This window comes from Oncorhynchus clarkii, chromosome 12 (genome assembly GCF_045791955.1).
Source record: "Oncorhynchus clarkii lewisi isolate Uvic-CL-2024 chromosome 12, UVic_Ocla_1.0, whole genome shotgun sequence".
NCBI classification, from domain to species: domain Eukaryota; kingdom Metazoa; phylum Chordata; class Actinopteri; order Salmoniformes; family Salmonidae; genus Oncorhynchus; species Oncorhynchus clarkii.
In genome coordinates, this window is record NC_092158.1 from 76806417 (window position 1) to 76821181 (window position 14765).

The 14765-nt window shown below is 41.3% G+C and overlaps 2 protein-coding genes and 1 pseudogene across 3 annotated transcripts; 2 read left to right on the plus strand and 1 right to left on the minus strand.

Moving 5' to 3' along the window:
- Positions 1–255: 255 nt before the first annotated feature.
- LOC139422241 (ribosomal RNA-processing protein 7 homolog A-like) lies at positions 256–2254 on the plus strand (annotated as a pseudogene).
- Positions 2255–2346: 92 nt separating this feature from the next.
- LOC139421350 (zona pellucida sperm-binding protein 4-like) lies at positions 2347–9122 on the minus strand. 2 transcript variants are annotated; one of them, XM_071172138.1, is made up of 13 exons: positions 9062–9122; positions 6850–6961; positions 6636–6757; positions 6417–6537; positions 6165–6299; positions 5826–5998; positions 5591–5670; positions 5326–5453; positions 4995–5178; positions 4737–4881; positions 3593–3662; positions 3368–3499; positions 2347–2568 (listed from the first exon to the last, which is right to left on the minus strand). In XM_071172138.1, the coding sequence occupies exons 4-13, from the start codon at positions 6445–6447 to the stop codon at positions 2399–2401; spliced, it is 1248 nt and encodes a 415-aa protein (XP_071028239.1). In that variant the 5' UTR covers positions 6448–6537; positions 6636–6757; positions 6850–6961; positions 9062–9122; the 3' UTR covers positions 2347–2398. The 2 variants fall into 2 exon arrangements, with proteins under 2 accessions (XP_071028239.1, XP_071028238.1); XM_071172137.1 differs by lacking the exon at positions 9062–9122 and having other exon boundaries at positions 6850–7094.
- On the plus strand, positions 8586–14481 carry LOC139421351 (WW domain-binding protein 2-like). Its single transcript, XM_071172139.1, has 8 exons — positions 8586–8819; positions 9635–9743; positions 11101–11239; positions 11636–11728; positions 11971–12156; positions 12428–12511; positions 12968–13044; positions 13158–14481. Exons 1-8 carry the CDS (start codon positions 8761–8763, stop codon positions 13230–13232), a joined length of 822 nt encoding a protein of 273 aa, XP_071028240.1. The 5' UTR covers positions 8586–8760; the 3' UTR covers positions 13233–14481.
- Positions 14482–14765: the final 284 nt, after the last annotated feature.

Here is a 14765-nt window from a genome sequence, read left to right on the forward strand (position 1 = left end):
TACAACACGAGTGCAATTTTTTTTAAATGGCCTACAATATGTGTGCATTGCTGTTTTAAAGCTTTAATTTGGGAATATAATTGAGTTTAAACATTTATAAATGGTGGCATACTGTGAATACCAATATCCCTGAGCCTCCCTAGGCCCACATTGCCCAGGGTTAAGGACATACATTGTAGATAAGTTCTAGTACATACATTAAATGTATTCCACAGATCCCTTGGCCAACCGTCGTATAATCTGTTAGTAAAGAAGATGGCGACGTCCAGGTCGAAACATGCCAACCAGACTTGTTATTCCAGGAGGTTTTACGGGTAACCATTGCTAAAATAACACACGTAAACGGAAAATGTGTTAACAAATATTTTGAGGTTAGTTAGTTCGCTCATGATCTCATTGTTTCAACCACGCTAGCTAACTCCACAATTTATGTCGAACTGCATTCCCTAAGACTATATCATGTAGCTTAAGCAAAGATTGTCTACTATGTTTTACTCTCAGGCTAAAGCCATTAGTAACCTCTGCGTCTCCCTGGAGTTGTAGACAATGTATTAGGGAGGACCTGCCTAGACAGATGTCTGTTTTGACTGTCTTTTGACTTAACACTGAGAAGAGTGGTTTTCTCTACAGTTCAGTACTGACATTGTTGCCCAGCACAAAATGTGTAAAAGAGCACCAAGTGCGAGCAGAGAAATCCACACAAAGACCCCTCGACAGAACACTGTTTGTCCTTAACATTCCTCCATATTGCTCTGAGGTACGTTTGGTAATTGACAGTCTTTACAACAATCAGTGTGCATGTGATTGTTGTACTATTAGCAAGTCTACAGAAAAATTAAATGTTTGTGCTACAGCTGTCTGTGGCCAAATAAGGTATAAAAGTACTAATATCTTTCTGCTGTCTTTCAGGGTGTCATAAAGGAGCTCTTCTCTCAGTTTGGTCCTGTTCAGTCTGTGGAGCTGAGGGAGAAGCCAGGGTCCTTTGAGCACTCAGGACCCAAGCTGGCCAAGTATTTCACACCAGCACAAAAACAGGTAGGTCCTGAATCCGGACAACGAAGCTCTGTGTTTAGATCAGATTGATTATTGAAGTGCTTATGGACACCCTTTCAGTATTGAGCCTTTTCTGTTTCCATTCCCCACAGAGGTTCAGAGTGGGTTACATCGTGTTTCAGAAGGCCATTAGTATTACAGCAGTGAAGTCCCATCCCCATGATGTCCCATTGGTTGTTTCCACAGAGCAGCGACCTGTGTGGACAGGTCTACAGAGTGAGTGAGCTTTAAAGTCCTCTTCTAGATGATTGGTCTTTCTTTTCTGAATGTATTAAATTGGAAAGACATTTCACCCAGATTTAATACCATATTTAACATGCCTTTCACTTCTCTCGCTTTGTTTCTTTGTCTTTAGAATGGATTCATCAGTACAAGCAGTCATTTGCTCAGCCAGACAAACTACAGGAGGCAGTTGACACCTTCATGCAGGATTACGATACGAGAAAAGAACAGGTCAGATTCTCCCTCTCAATCTCAACTCTTCATTTTGGTATTTGTTAACTTACTTTTTTTGTTTCTTACCCAGGAGGCAGAGCGACAAAAGGAGGAGGCTGAAGAGCAGCTGGAGGATGAGGGATGGGTAAAAGTTACCAGGGGTAAAAGCGGGACCAAGACCCGCCCCCACAGTGAGGTATGCAATCAGAAAGCTCTGCAGAAGGAGAGCAGAAAAAGGAAGCGGAAGGAGCTCATGAACTTCTACACCTGGCAGCACAGAAACACACAGAAAGAACGTAAGTTATGGTTCCAGTCATTTAATCACAACAGAAGCACAATGTGTGGTGAAATCAGTATTCTTTCATTTTTGTTCAGTCATTCTGGCTTCACTGCTAACTTTGTCCATATTACTCAGTCACTCTGCATTTTGAAAAGGGTTATTCTCTCTTTCAGACATCGCTGAACTGAGGAAAAAGTTTGAGGAAGACAAACAGCGAATTGCTTTGCTAAGAGCACAGAGGAAGTTCCGACCTTACTGAATCAACAGTTTCTTCTGAGATTCTCCCCACCATTGATGTCAATAAATCCATTTTTATAGTTTGTCACTGATACAGTAATTTATGGAGTCTACAAGTTTGATTGGTATTCGATTGAAAAGTTGTGAATCAATACCTTAGGATCACTTCAGATTTTCCAACACCCTTATATTCTGCTATTTCTGGGGCTGTAGGATAGGAGGCTTTAATATCTGATATTTACTTTTCAGGTGCAGCGCTATGCACTCAGTTTACGTGACCTTTACCAAAGTGTCAAATGCAAACTGGATGCATTGGAATGGACATGGCCAGTGAAGGTATTTAAAAGTAGTTGAAATAAATACCAATTGTAATTAAGTGTTCATATAGGTGCTTTATTGGGCTTGTTCAACCTGTAGGCCAGTCTCATTGTTTCTGGTTTCCATTTCCACATCATTTTCTTTCACTTCTGCCACTTGACAACTCATCGACCATGAAGACAACAGGAGGAAGAACAGGATGGAGGTACAGATGACAATGACAGAGTACATTGACACCTGAAATGCTGAGGGCCAGCAAGAGAAAATGTTAGTGTCAGTTTCATTCATACAGTAGCTGTGGGGTAAGTTGAGACACCCTTGTTTCTAAAAAACCATACCCAAAATGTGTCATTTGACCAAATATTTAGGAAGATGTCATTTCATGGAGTCTGAAGGAAGAAACCACATGGAAAGAGGTAATCAAGTTAGGTCCAAAAAAGTCAAATTAATTTGAGTTAGATGTTTCAATCTAAACCAAAATGGATCATTTTAAAGATTGTTCTATACATCAGTTGAAGTCTAAGCTTCCATGTGGTCCTAAACCTAGCATTAAAGTGCATCCTTGTAGCTGTGTGGGTTAATATAGTAAAAATGTTTGCCTTGGAGTAAGTTGAGCCAACGGCAAGTGAGCAAATTGAAGAGTTCTTCCCAGGCATAATGCAAGGCATTATTGCTGGTATATGTTAAGTGTTAAAAAAAGTACAATGTTTGTTAGGTGTTAAGCCTGTGTTTAAATATGCTTAAATTGATTAAGACTAAATCAATTGTGATTGTGTTTGGGGAAAAATAGACATGATTTTAAAAAGATGGTGGTAATATTTAATTCAGTACAAAAATGTGTAGGTAGCTTGACCCTGAGTAGTTGAGTCATGTTTTAAAAACGCTTAAATTAATTGGATACACATCCTGGGATACACATCCTGAAATAAGTAGATATGTTAGAAAGAATACATTTCCCTTGACAGAGTGATGTTGACTATTAAAAAAAAAAATATTAAAAAAGGCTAAACTTACCCCACTCTCCCCTATTTGGAATGTGCTTACCTATATTCAGATGATCACTATGATTCTGTTCCTGTCCAGAACCGTTCTGACCCAACAGCACAGGACCAAATGAGACTAACTGGGAGACTCGATCTGACCCAGACTCCCTCCTCTCCCTCTCACCATCAGGTGCTGGATGGAGGAGGATAAGACAGCATGACTATTGGATGAAATAACCCAATAAAGTGTTGGGGTGAATGTAAAACATAGGGACCTGAAACTCACAGGTGATGGAGCAGTGTTGTTCACACTCTTCCTCCTCTGTGCAGATCTCCACCCAGCAGTAAAAGTACACCTGAAAGACAAGATTCAGTAATCAGTGTTTCTCCCCAACCCTGGTCCTCCAGTACCCCAACAGAACACATTTACGTTGTAGTCCTGGACAAACACACCTCATTCAACTCATTGAGGGCTTGATGATTAGTTGAATCAGGTGTGCTTGTCAGGGCTACAATGAAAATGTGTACTGTTGGGTCATCGATGACCAGGGTTGGGAAACACTGCAGCAGATGGAGGACCAAGAGATCTTTGACAATTTATACTGAACAAAAATGTAAACATAACATGCAACAATTTCAACGATTTTACTGAATTACAGTTCATATAAGGAAACCAGTCAATTGAAATAAATAAATTAGGCCCTAATCTATGCATTTCATATGATTGGGCAGGGGCGCAGCCATAGGTGGAACTGGAAGGACATAGGCCCAACCACTTGGGAGCCAGTCCCAGCCATTCAGAAATAATTTTTCCCCGCAGAAGAGCTTTATTACAGACAGAAATACTCAATTTCATCAGCTGTCCGGGTGGCTGGTCTCAGACAATCCCGCAGGTGAAGAAGCCGGATGTGGAGGTCCTGGGCTGGCGTAGTTACACGTGGTCTGTGGTTGTGTGAGTGGTTGGACATACTGCCAAATTCTCTAAAACAACGGAGCTTATGGTGGAGAAATTACAAATTAAATTCTCTGGCAACAACTGTGGTGGACCTTCCTGCAGTCAGAATGTCAATTGCACGCTCTCTCAAAACCGGAGACATCTGTGACATTGTGTTGTGACAAAACTGCACATTTTAAAGTGGCCTTTTGTTGTCCCCAGAACAAGGTGCACCTGTGTAATGATCATGCCGTTTAATCAGTTTCTTGATATGCCACACCTTTGGATTATCTTGGCAAAGGAGAAATGCTCACTAACAGGGGATGTAAACAAATTTATGCACAACATTGAGAAATATGCTTTTTGTGTATATGGAAGAGTTCTGGGATCTTTTATTTCAGCTCATGAAACATGGGACCAACACTTTACATGTTTTGTTTATATTTTTGTTCAGTATATATTAGCAAAATGTTCAGATAACTAGGATAGACCTTACCTCCTCCACACTGGGATTGCCCGTCTCAGGGTCGAAGAAGGAAAATGTCTTGACATCAAACCTCCTGACCTGGGAGTGAGAATTTGTCTTCCCCCGACTGTCCACTGGGACGGAACTCCTCATGCTGTCCAGAGGGTTAGGACAGCTGTCAGGGAGAAGGAAGGGGGTGAGACTACTAAACCAACATTGACAGTCTTCATATTCACTGTGATTAATCTTGAGCCAGTATAGGAAAACTTTTGTCTCCCTCCCTCTCACCCATCATACAGTAGTGTCCATACGGAGTGTCTGGAGGCAGGGTAGGCAAAGCAGTCACGCACACGCAGGGAGAGACTGGGGTCAGGGGAGGGTGGAGTGATTGACACCTCCACATACACAGGCTTACGCAGATAGAGGGTCAGGGGCAGCTGGTCCTCAGGGAGGAAAGAGGTAAAGGACTCATCTGGAAAAAAGAAAAAGGGCCAGGATGATGGAGGTCTACCAGTATAACAGTGTGTGAAGTGACAACTCTTGATGCCATATACTTGCAGTGATTGGATATGGCATCCCTTGCTTGGTCTGTGGAAACCATATTGTTTTACTACAGTACCTGTGGCTATTCTCATCTGCACTCGGACAGTCCCCAGTGCAGTCACAGGTGGAGGGTTAGTTGGGTTTAAGGACCACAGATCAGTGTGGAGGAGAGCTGACCCCTCGTATTGACACTGGACCTGCAGACTACAAACCAAGTCTCATTCAAAACATTTACTCAATAGTAGTTTCAAGCAATTAGGTTCTGGCTAAAGCCATGATATGGTAAAGTAGTCCAAATTGTAGTGCACTGTCCACAGGCAGGAAGAGAAATAAGCAGCTACCTGAAGGGAGAATGTTTGCCTGTAATCTTTGGATGCAGTTCCTCAACCTCTACCTCATAGCTTACAACATCCCCATTCACCTGTAAATATAAGAGGGGGAACGAGGTATTTTTGCATACCTAAGAGTATTCAACATTACAAGAAAAATCAGCATTATACTACTACCAGAGGTATTCAGGACAGAAATATACTACTGTAGAATAGGGCAGAAGGCAAACTAGACCTACTGACTCACCATCATCTTTGTGCCACACTCCCTCACCCCGATTTTAAAGACAGCTGTATCTGCAGAGGTAGCTACAGGAGAGCACTGTGGCTGACCTTTGATGGCAAGGTTGTTGGGGTTGAGTGGGGGGTCAGTGTCTGTCGCCTTTACAGAGAACACAAAATGGCCATCCAGAGAACAGGCTGAGAGCAAGAGGAAGAGACAGAAACAAGGAGTTATTCTTGACATTTAATCTCTGAAATCACTATGCGCCAATCTCACCAAGACAGTCACTATCCCTCTGCTGATACTTTCTTTCAGAAGCATGTTCTCCAATGTACAAAATACACACAAAGCGAATTCCATTACTGTTCATTCTGTAATAGCAAGTTGAGTCATGATCATCATAGCAGCATCCCAGTTTGAGACAGCCATCATTGGAGACATCCTGGGGCCCACAGTCCACACGCAAAGCTCTATGGATGCTGCATTTTCCTGATCGTGCTGAAGGAAAGTAAATTGGAAGAATGACTTTTACAGAGGTGGTACTAAATGGTACTGTAATCACTATGTGGGATAAATCATCTAAAATTCACTCCCTATGAAATTATATAAACTCACAGGTGCGACCGATGATGGGTTTCTGGGCCATCTTCTTGAGTAGGGGGCAGCTAATATTGACCCTGTACCATTGATCCCCTGCATCCAGCTGGACTCTCAAAGATACAACCACTGTGTCACCCTAAAGATAAAACAAAGTGGTTTGATATGGCAATCAGTAGGTTTACACACAGACCAAGACCTCTCAATGCAATGAACATCAAAAATACATGACCATACCTCAACCTGTGTATAGCAACTGTCATATCGACTCTGGAAAGAAAGAGTACCATTCTTCTCTCCCCTTCTCACTCCACAATGTTCTTTGGCTTTTGGCACAGGCACACTGACTCCAGACCTGTCTGGGGAAAATGAGATCAACCAGCATACCATACATTCTAATTAAACAAACAAATCTGCAGATATAGAGGGCTAAAATATAATGGCTATTTACCTTTTACACGCAAGTTGTGAAGAACCGCTTGACCGAAAACTGCGCGTATTCGTCGGACGGTGCAGGTAACTCGAGGCAGGGCATCTTGTGCTCTAGTTTGAGCGGTGTTCTGCTGCACGAGAGGTGAAAGGCATCGGTAATATGGCGCAAAGAATGCAAATATTACACAAATCATAAGTAGCATCGTTAGGCTACAGGTTATGCTGTGTTTAAATTAGTTGAATGATTCACAATTTATCAATATAATTGTGACAAATGCAATATTTTGCGCGGTATTTGTGTAGTGAAGAAACGTGTCTTGTAAGACCAGTAATTAGAGTGATGATGCAGGACATTGCGTCAGGCTTTGTTAGCCTACCGGTGATTAAGTCAATTATCACAGTCTGGCTGTACGTTGGCCTGCTGTATGTGATACATCCGTGACTGAATGAATGATAACATTTTATTTTATGAATACATTTGATGTATTATTAAGGGATCCTTCCAACTTTTACCCAATTGTTTTCTTTAATAGCCTACTGTGGGGAAAAGTTTGGCTATATTGTGGATTTTCATTATAATTCTATGTTGAGTCCAAAGGAAAATGAGGACATATCGCCCTTGATTAAAAGGTCAAAGTAAAGTGAAGGTAGTGTATGGCACATTTGCACTGTGCATGCAATACTACGCAATTAATTTTCACCTCAGGGTCAGTAAATGCAATTATTACATAACAACCTCAATCCCCTTCTTTTCTCTCACAGTCACCATGCTCATTTCTCAGTCCCCATGGCAATGCTTGTACCGATTGCTTGTACCCACCCATTCTATGTTATGAGGCTTTTTAACATGAGCACTTATATTCATTGATGATGTGCTGCTTTTAATGTCAGTGTGTCCTTTGTTGTGTTTTATTGTGTATTTATTGGTGGTGTTATGTATTGGCTGGTTCAATCAAATGTGCCCTTTTGGGGATTAATAAAGAACTATCTTATCGTATTACATAGCCAGGCCCATCTTTTTGCTACATATTGGAAGCCACAAAATGAAATAGAATGTTGTATCTTTATGCTGTAAACACTGTGTTCAGTAAGCCTACTGTCACTGTGGCCATGCATGGTATTGTCCCCCATGTAATGCAGACACAGAACAGGATAAAAATAGCTATATAGGGCAACATTTGGAAGTCTACTTTTTGCATGTAGCAATTTGAGAAAGATCATAGAGCAAGATTACTTGTAAATTCATGTGATCTACATAATTGCAGCTAAATTAAAAGTTGTCCCACTGAGACAAGACAGGCCTCATGTCAGTTAAAAGTGGAATGGACATGATATACACATAGTTAAACTAAGTGATGAGAAAATATATTCACATTTAGGTTTTTTTCCTGTATTCCATCCTTTTTTTGGACCATACATAAGTCATGACTCATGAGTCATAAACTGATTACACAATTGGCCTACTAACTTTTCCATTACATGTGTTGGTTGTACAAGCAGAATTATATAATCCAATTTGGAATATATAGCCACCCTTTAGATGTTCTAGTATTGGACTACGACTGAGGCAAATTCGAAGCACATTCTATAAAAACATGACATAATGGATGTTTAAACAATAATCAATCATATATGAAAAGCATTTACTCTCCTTAGGCCTACTCAGCTCTCTTCACAACCACAATGCTGTATTATTTCATCCAAACCAATCTCAAATATCCCACCTAACCTCAACACACTAGAATTATATGACAAGCTCAATTCAAAGGCTTGTTGACAATATGGGAAACAATGTTGGCAAACAGAACATTGCAGTCACAGCACATGAAACAGCTGATCCTGTGACGTAACACTTTGAGGTTTTTGGGGCATTCCTCTCATTTCCAGTGTGTAGCTGTACCTGACGAAGAGTACATTAGACTATCTGGACATGGCTTTAAATCGAAATCATTCTCAAAACGGAGGAGTTTTGATAAACAACGGCGAGAGGTTAGTGAATCATTAATCGCCACGAAGCTCACTTTCTAAAGGTAGCTTAGTTAGCTAACTCGCAAGTTAACGTTAGCTGTTATGGTAATGTTAGCTAGCTAGCAAGATAGCTTCCGTACCTAGTGTTAATTAAATCTAGCCAATGTCAGTTAGCTACTTGGGTTGCTTTTTTTTATTTAGTCAGCAAGCGCTATTTTGTAGCGATAACGTCGTTAGCTAGTTTAATAATTTTAGCTAGCTACCAGTCAGCAACGTCGTTGTTGTTGGCCTTGCTGGCAGGAAAAGCTACCTAAGTACTAAGTCAGTCAGTCATCATTACGCATTTGAAACGTATTAAAGCTAACGTTAGCTAGATACATTTTCTTACTTTAGTCAAACTAGGTGTAAGAGTAAGCTAGCTAAATAAGTTTGTTTTCCAGGGAGGTAGACACAGCAAAGTCAACAGAGAGTGAGCCCGCCCGCCCCAACTACAACCTGAGTCTAAAGTAAACGTTGTGACAGAGTTTTAGGAAGTTGATAAAGTAACAGGAACTTAGGAAATATACGAATAAAGAACTTTTCTTAATAGTTAGATTTGGCACATTCTGTAAGTGTCAGATTTACCCAACCAACCAACCAGTATGTGAAATGCCAATAGTAGGCCTATGTTAAATGATGTAGACCATACAGAAAGAATCCCACTATGTCCCTTGACACTCGGTTCTGCTAGGATTCTACGACAGTATTTGTCCTATGGAGGACCTGTCATACATACCATACCTATTGATCAGTAAATTCACTACACATGCCTAAACTGAACATGTATCCTCCACTAGTGTGTTGAGGGAATGCAAGAATGTGGAGCTGTCCTTCAGTGATGTCACCAGCAAGACAGACCTGCTGAGGGGGACCAAGAAAGGGACTGTTTACCTCACTCCATACAGGGTATGTTTATTATCTGACCATGCTGGTCCCGTGTGCCTGTTGGAAGACAATCCTTTTTCTTCTATGAGGTTTAATAGCGTTTGGCATCCAATAAATGTTGCATTGCCGTCACCTACTAGACTGGAGTATAACTCCCTTATACTTAGCTTTAAAAAATCAATACAAAAAAAATCTACAAATACCCTACCATCTAACCCTGCACTCACTAAAAAACAAATACATCTCTGCAGCTGCCACCACAACCTCAATGTTCTATGACTTACGTTACATCCCTGCAGTACAGTTGATAACCATTGCTATAAATGCTAAAAATCCAATCTTACTGAAACATATCCCTCTGTACTGGTACAGTTCTACTACTCAAGCCACTCCTCTCAGGATCCCTCCCCCTTGATCCATCTTCCTCTACTTTCTTCAGTGCCTCAGCATATGACAACTTCTGCACTACTCTAACCCTGGAAACCTCAACCTGCCTCTACGGGACATTTCTGATCTCCAGCCTCATGGTCACCCCTACAATTAACACATTTCACCAATGACACATTCCTTTGTCTCATGCCCTTCTGCACACTTCTCACACCTAGGAACCTCCCTCCTATACACTGCTGCCCATAAGCTTGACACCTGTAACAATGTAATGTATTTGGCACAAAAGTTTTTACGGGCAAACTTATATATCCTAACATCACTTTGTTGGGAAAAGACTCAACATCAAAACTCAAAAAGGGGGCTTCCCGAGTGGTGCGGTCTACGGCACTGCATCGCAGTGCTAGAGGCATCTCTACAGACCCGGGTTCAATCCCATGCTGTGTCGCAGCCGGCTATGACCCGGAGACCCATGAGGCGGCGCACAATTGGCCTAGCGTCATCCGGGTTAGGGAAGGGTTTGGCCGGCCGGAATGTCCTTGTCCCATTGCGCTCTAGTGACTCCCTGTGGCGGGCTGGGCGCCTGCAAGCTGACTCCGGGCGCCTGCAAGCTGACTCCGGGCGCCTGCAAGCTGACTCCGGGCGCCTGCAAGCTGACTCCGGTCGCCAGCTGGATGGTGTTTCCTCCGACACATTGGTTCGGCTGGCTTCTGGGTTAAGTGAGCAGTGTGTCAAGAAGTAGTGGCTTGGCAGCATCGTGTTTCAGAGGACGCATGGCTCTCGACCTTCGCCTCTCCTGAGTCCGTAGGGTAGTTGCAGCGATGGGACAAGACTTTGACTACCAATTGGATATCGAGAAAAGGGGGTAAAAAATTAACTACAAATAAAAACTCACAAAGACATACGACTCTTCTGTTTCACCACTCACGCCATCCTGTCTGCAGTATCACAAACTGGAAGACTACCATTGCTCTGTTTGTCCTCGTTTCAGTTGGTGTTTGTGTCCAGTAATGCCAAGGACAGCCTGGGGTCTGTGATGTTCCCGTACTACCTGATGAAGGGCTGCAGCATTGAGCAGCCAGTCTTCGCCGCCAATTACATCAGGGGCACAGTGTCTGCTGAAGCTGGGGGTAGGCAGCAGTTTGTTGTCCTCCTGTAACATTCAACACCATCATGAGGAAATAACTGTAGAGCATGCAAAGTGTTTATGGCCTCCAGTCCCAGGTATGGCCTGATGTGTCCTAGGAATACATGTAGAAGTGAATCAATGACGCAAGTGTGATTTTCCAAGGCCAGATATTTTCCAAGGCTGACATGAATCTGTAAACCACAATCTCATTTTACTTACAATGTTTATGTGTCAAAGGTTTTAGCAGCAGTAGTAGTTTTTAGCAGCAGCAGTAGAAATTGAAGTGTGACATCTCCTCCAAAGCACTGATTATAATTCAATATCAGACGTGTAATTTAATGCAAAGACAAGTACACAGTGCTCATCAATGTTTTGACTCTACTTTCTTTGCTTTCAGGAGGCTGGGAAGGCCAGGCTAGCTTCAAGATGTCTTTTTCCAGTGGGGGAGCCATCGAGTTAGGTCAGCACCTTTTCAAACTGGCAACAAATGGTAAGTAATTTCATGACTGCCATGTTTGTCAGTACAGAGCCTATTTGTCATTCAACATACAGTATCTGCTTTACTCAGTTTATATTGTACAATTTAAATAATTCATTTAACATGTACATCACTAAAGAATTTCCTGATAATGCAGTCAAAGTTTGTTATATTTGTTAGGCTACATATTTGTTATACATGTTACTCTTTTAGTCCAGTCTGTATTTTAAGATTAACCCTCAACTTTGTTTTAGCATCTCGTGCCCCTCCTGCTCAAAACGGAGGTGCCTCCTTTGGCTATCCCTCTCCTGGAGTGATGAATGGCTACGGCCCACCACCTGTTCCTCAGAACTACCCGTATGAATCCCCACCCCAGCAGAATGGTTTCTACCAGCCTCCCCCAGGCAACATGGGCTATCCCTACCCTATGGCAGCCGCAGGTTTAAAGAACTTTATCATCGCTATAAAACTGTTTGTATGTTATGCAGGTTTGGGTCATAATAATTGAGAATCAAATGCTGTGATGCTAGCAGATTGAAGTTTACATTAGAGATTGCCTAGCACTTAAATACGGAAATATTTTGGATAATGCCTCCATTGTTATGAGTGTATGAATTTTATTGATTGGTATCAATATTTATAACTACTTCAAGTAAAGATGTGTCCCCAAGGCTGTTATGAGTATTTTGGGTATTCTCTCTTGTGTTGCAGGAATGTACCCATCTGCCCCTGCCTACATGGCCCCACCTCCCCCCTATCCTGGGCCGCCTCAAAACTGGGCTGCTCCCCCTGCAGGTTTGTCTCCCTGTCTCTCTCTGTATGTCTGCATCGCTGCATCTGTCTGATGCCATCAGTCTGCCTCAATATGAAGCACATGACGCATGGCACTAAGAAAGGAGTGCTGATGTCGTAACCGGTACACATCATATTAAAAGGGAGAAACAAACAAAATACCTCTCACCCCTAGTCTCCCTTACCCCATGAAACAACCCAGTTGGCCTGAACTCAGACCACCTGATTTACATATCAGTTGTGTGTTTATTTGTGGGTTTTGGAGAATTGAAATAGAGTTGGAAGTGTGCATCATTCAGTCCGGAAGATGTCTTGTCACGAGTATCTTGCTGCAATAGACTGTGCTAAGTGTGCTCCATTGTCTCTCCTACTCTACAGTTGTAGTAGCATGTGCCTCTGTATCAGTTACTATACATGTGCATTATTCTCCCCTCATTTTTCTCTCTCCCTGATCCTCAGGTAATGCCAAGGCAGCAGAGGCAGCAAGCAGCGCCTATTTCAACCCCAACAACCCCCACAATGTCTACATGCCCATGGTAAGGGACCTGTTATTCTCTCCATGTACATTCAGTGCATGCACTTTATGCTGTGTTTTATATTTTTTGTTCAGCGTTTTTAAGATATTCTATCACTGTTTATTCCCACATAGGAACAGCCTCCTCCCTATGCACCTTCTGCCCCTCCTGCTCCTTACCCAGGCTATCCAGAGAAGAAGAACAACTAAAGCTCAATAACCATCATCCCCTAATAAATGCAACAGCAAATTATTAATCGGATCATAATTATTAGACTGGAAAGGAAAGTATAAAGTACAACATTGACAAAAAGGCAATATTATTTTCTGGCAATTCACACAAGTAATTTTGAGGCACAACAATGTTGGGACATTTTCAAATGATGAATGTTTCCTTTTAATCATGAGTAAAGCTTTATTTCACCCCCTCCCACTCAGTTTATTTTGTCAATTGCCAAGTAAATGGTTATTCACGTAACGGATAAGTATTCAATCTTTTCAGTTATCATGGTCGGCTCTCTCTCCTTCAGTCTGTTAAAATGTGGAACTGTCCTGTACTTAGGAAAGGGTTTCTAACTGCCCTGTTGAGGTACATGTGATGGGCAGTATGGGGAATGTATAGGCATTAAATATTTACAGCATTTTTTAAATCCAGAGGTTTATTACCAAAATACATTTTATAACAATTTTCGATTAAAATGATGATGCATATTAACAAAACGACAATTTCTATTCCTACTAGTATTGTAAAGTATTTTTACATTCACGTTCACAGTAAGTGTTTCCATTGTGTTGGTGCGTGGTTTAAGTTTGTTCCAGAGAGCCTTGAATGAAAGCTGAAGTTCCCAGTGCTCTCATTGCACACCATACCTTTCTGGATTATTTCTGGCTTTTTATTGAAGGAAGTGCATGTTGTTTGAATATGGCAATTGGATGGAGTACTGACATGTACCGCTATGTATGTGAGATTATTGGTAATGTGCAATGTTCCTAGATCTCACAAATAACTTGTTGAGCCTAGAGATGATAACTGGTCACATGAATAACCCATGCCCTAGTCGAACCCTGTATATTGTATCGATGAATGCAAAGCCCGGCTGAAACCAAAACCCTACTCTGTGCAATTACACAAGTGTGGGGTTACTAGGCCATGTATTTATTTAGCCGCTAGCCCGCTACACAGTGCTTTCTTGCAGTTGTGACGAATTAACCTGTGAAAACCACTAATTTATTCCTGTTTAAACTGGGTTGTAGTGACTAACAGACCATAATAATTGCTATTTTAGTGCATAGTGAGGACATGTTGTACTAGTTTTAGGTTATAGGTTTGGTTGGTTTTAAGTATCTGCTTAAATTTATCAAATGTCTGAAATATCTTGTTTGTAAACCATACTCCTTATTTTGAGTTCTTCATATTGATTCAAAATCTAATAATAAATAAATGTTTATGTAAAACCTATCCAAAACAGTGGTGTGCAAGTACTTTAAGCATTCTTTTGTATTGAACTAAAAAAAAGAAAACGTCAGTTTTGCACAAAAAAATCGTATTAGTAATATCTTGAATAAATATGATATGAAACGCTATCAAATCCTGATGATATCGTCACTCCATATTTTCACAGAAAATCACACACCATACAGAGGTATTTCAAAATACAGTTTCAAGAATCATAACATTACAATTCAAAGACTCCAAATACAAGCACGCCAAAACATTCATTACACACAACTGCTGTCTTAAAG

What these genes read in the sequence shown, in the direction of transcription:
- LOC139421350 (XM_071172137.1), bottom strand. Translation starts at nt 7,033, where the DNA reads ATGCTACTTATGATTTGTGTAATATTTGCATTCTTTGCGCCATATTAC. An exon ending in GCAGATGAGAATAGCCACAG is followed by an intron (nt 5,179 to 5,325) that starts GTACTGTAGTAA and finishes TCTTTTTTCCAG; the next exon opens with ATGAGTCCTTTACCTCTTTC. An exon ending in TGGACACTACTGTATGATGG is followed by an intron (nt 4,882 to 4,994) that starts GTGAGAGGGAGG and finishes TCTCCCTGACAG; the next exon opens with CTGTCCTAACCCTCTGGACA.
- LOC139421351 (XM_071172139.1), top strand. Translation starts at nt 8,761, where the DNA reads ATGGCTTTAAATCGAAATCATTCTCAAAACGGAGGAGTTTTGATAAAC. An exon ending in TTGATAAACAACGGCGAGAG is followed by an intron (nt 8,820 to 9,634) that starts GTTAGTGAATCA and finishes ATCCTCCACTAG; the next exon opens with TGTGTTGAGGGAATGCAAGA. An exon ending in AGTGTCTGCTGAAGCTGGGG is followed by an intron (nt 11,240 to 11,635) that starts GTAGGCAGCAGT and finishes CTTTGCTTTCAG; the next exon opens with GAGGCTGGGAAGGCCAGGCT.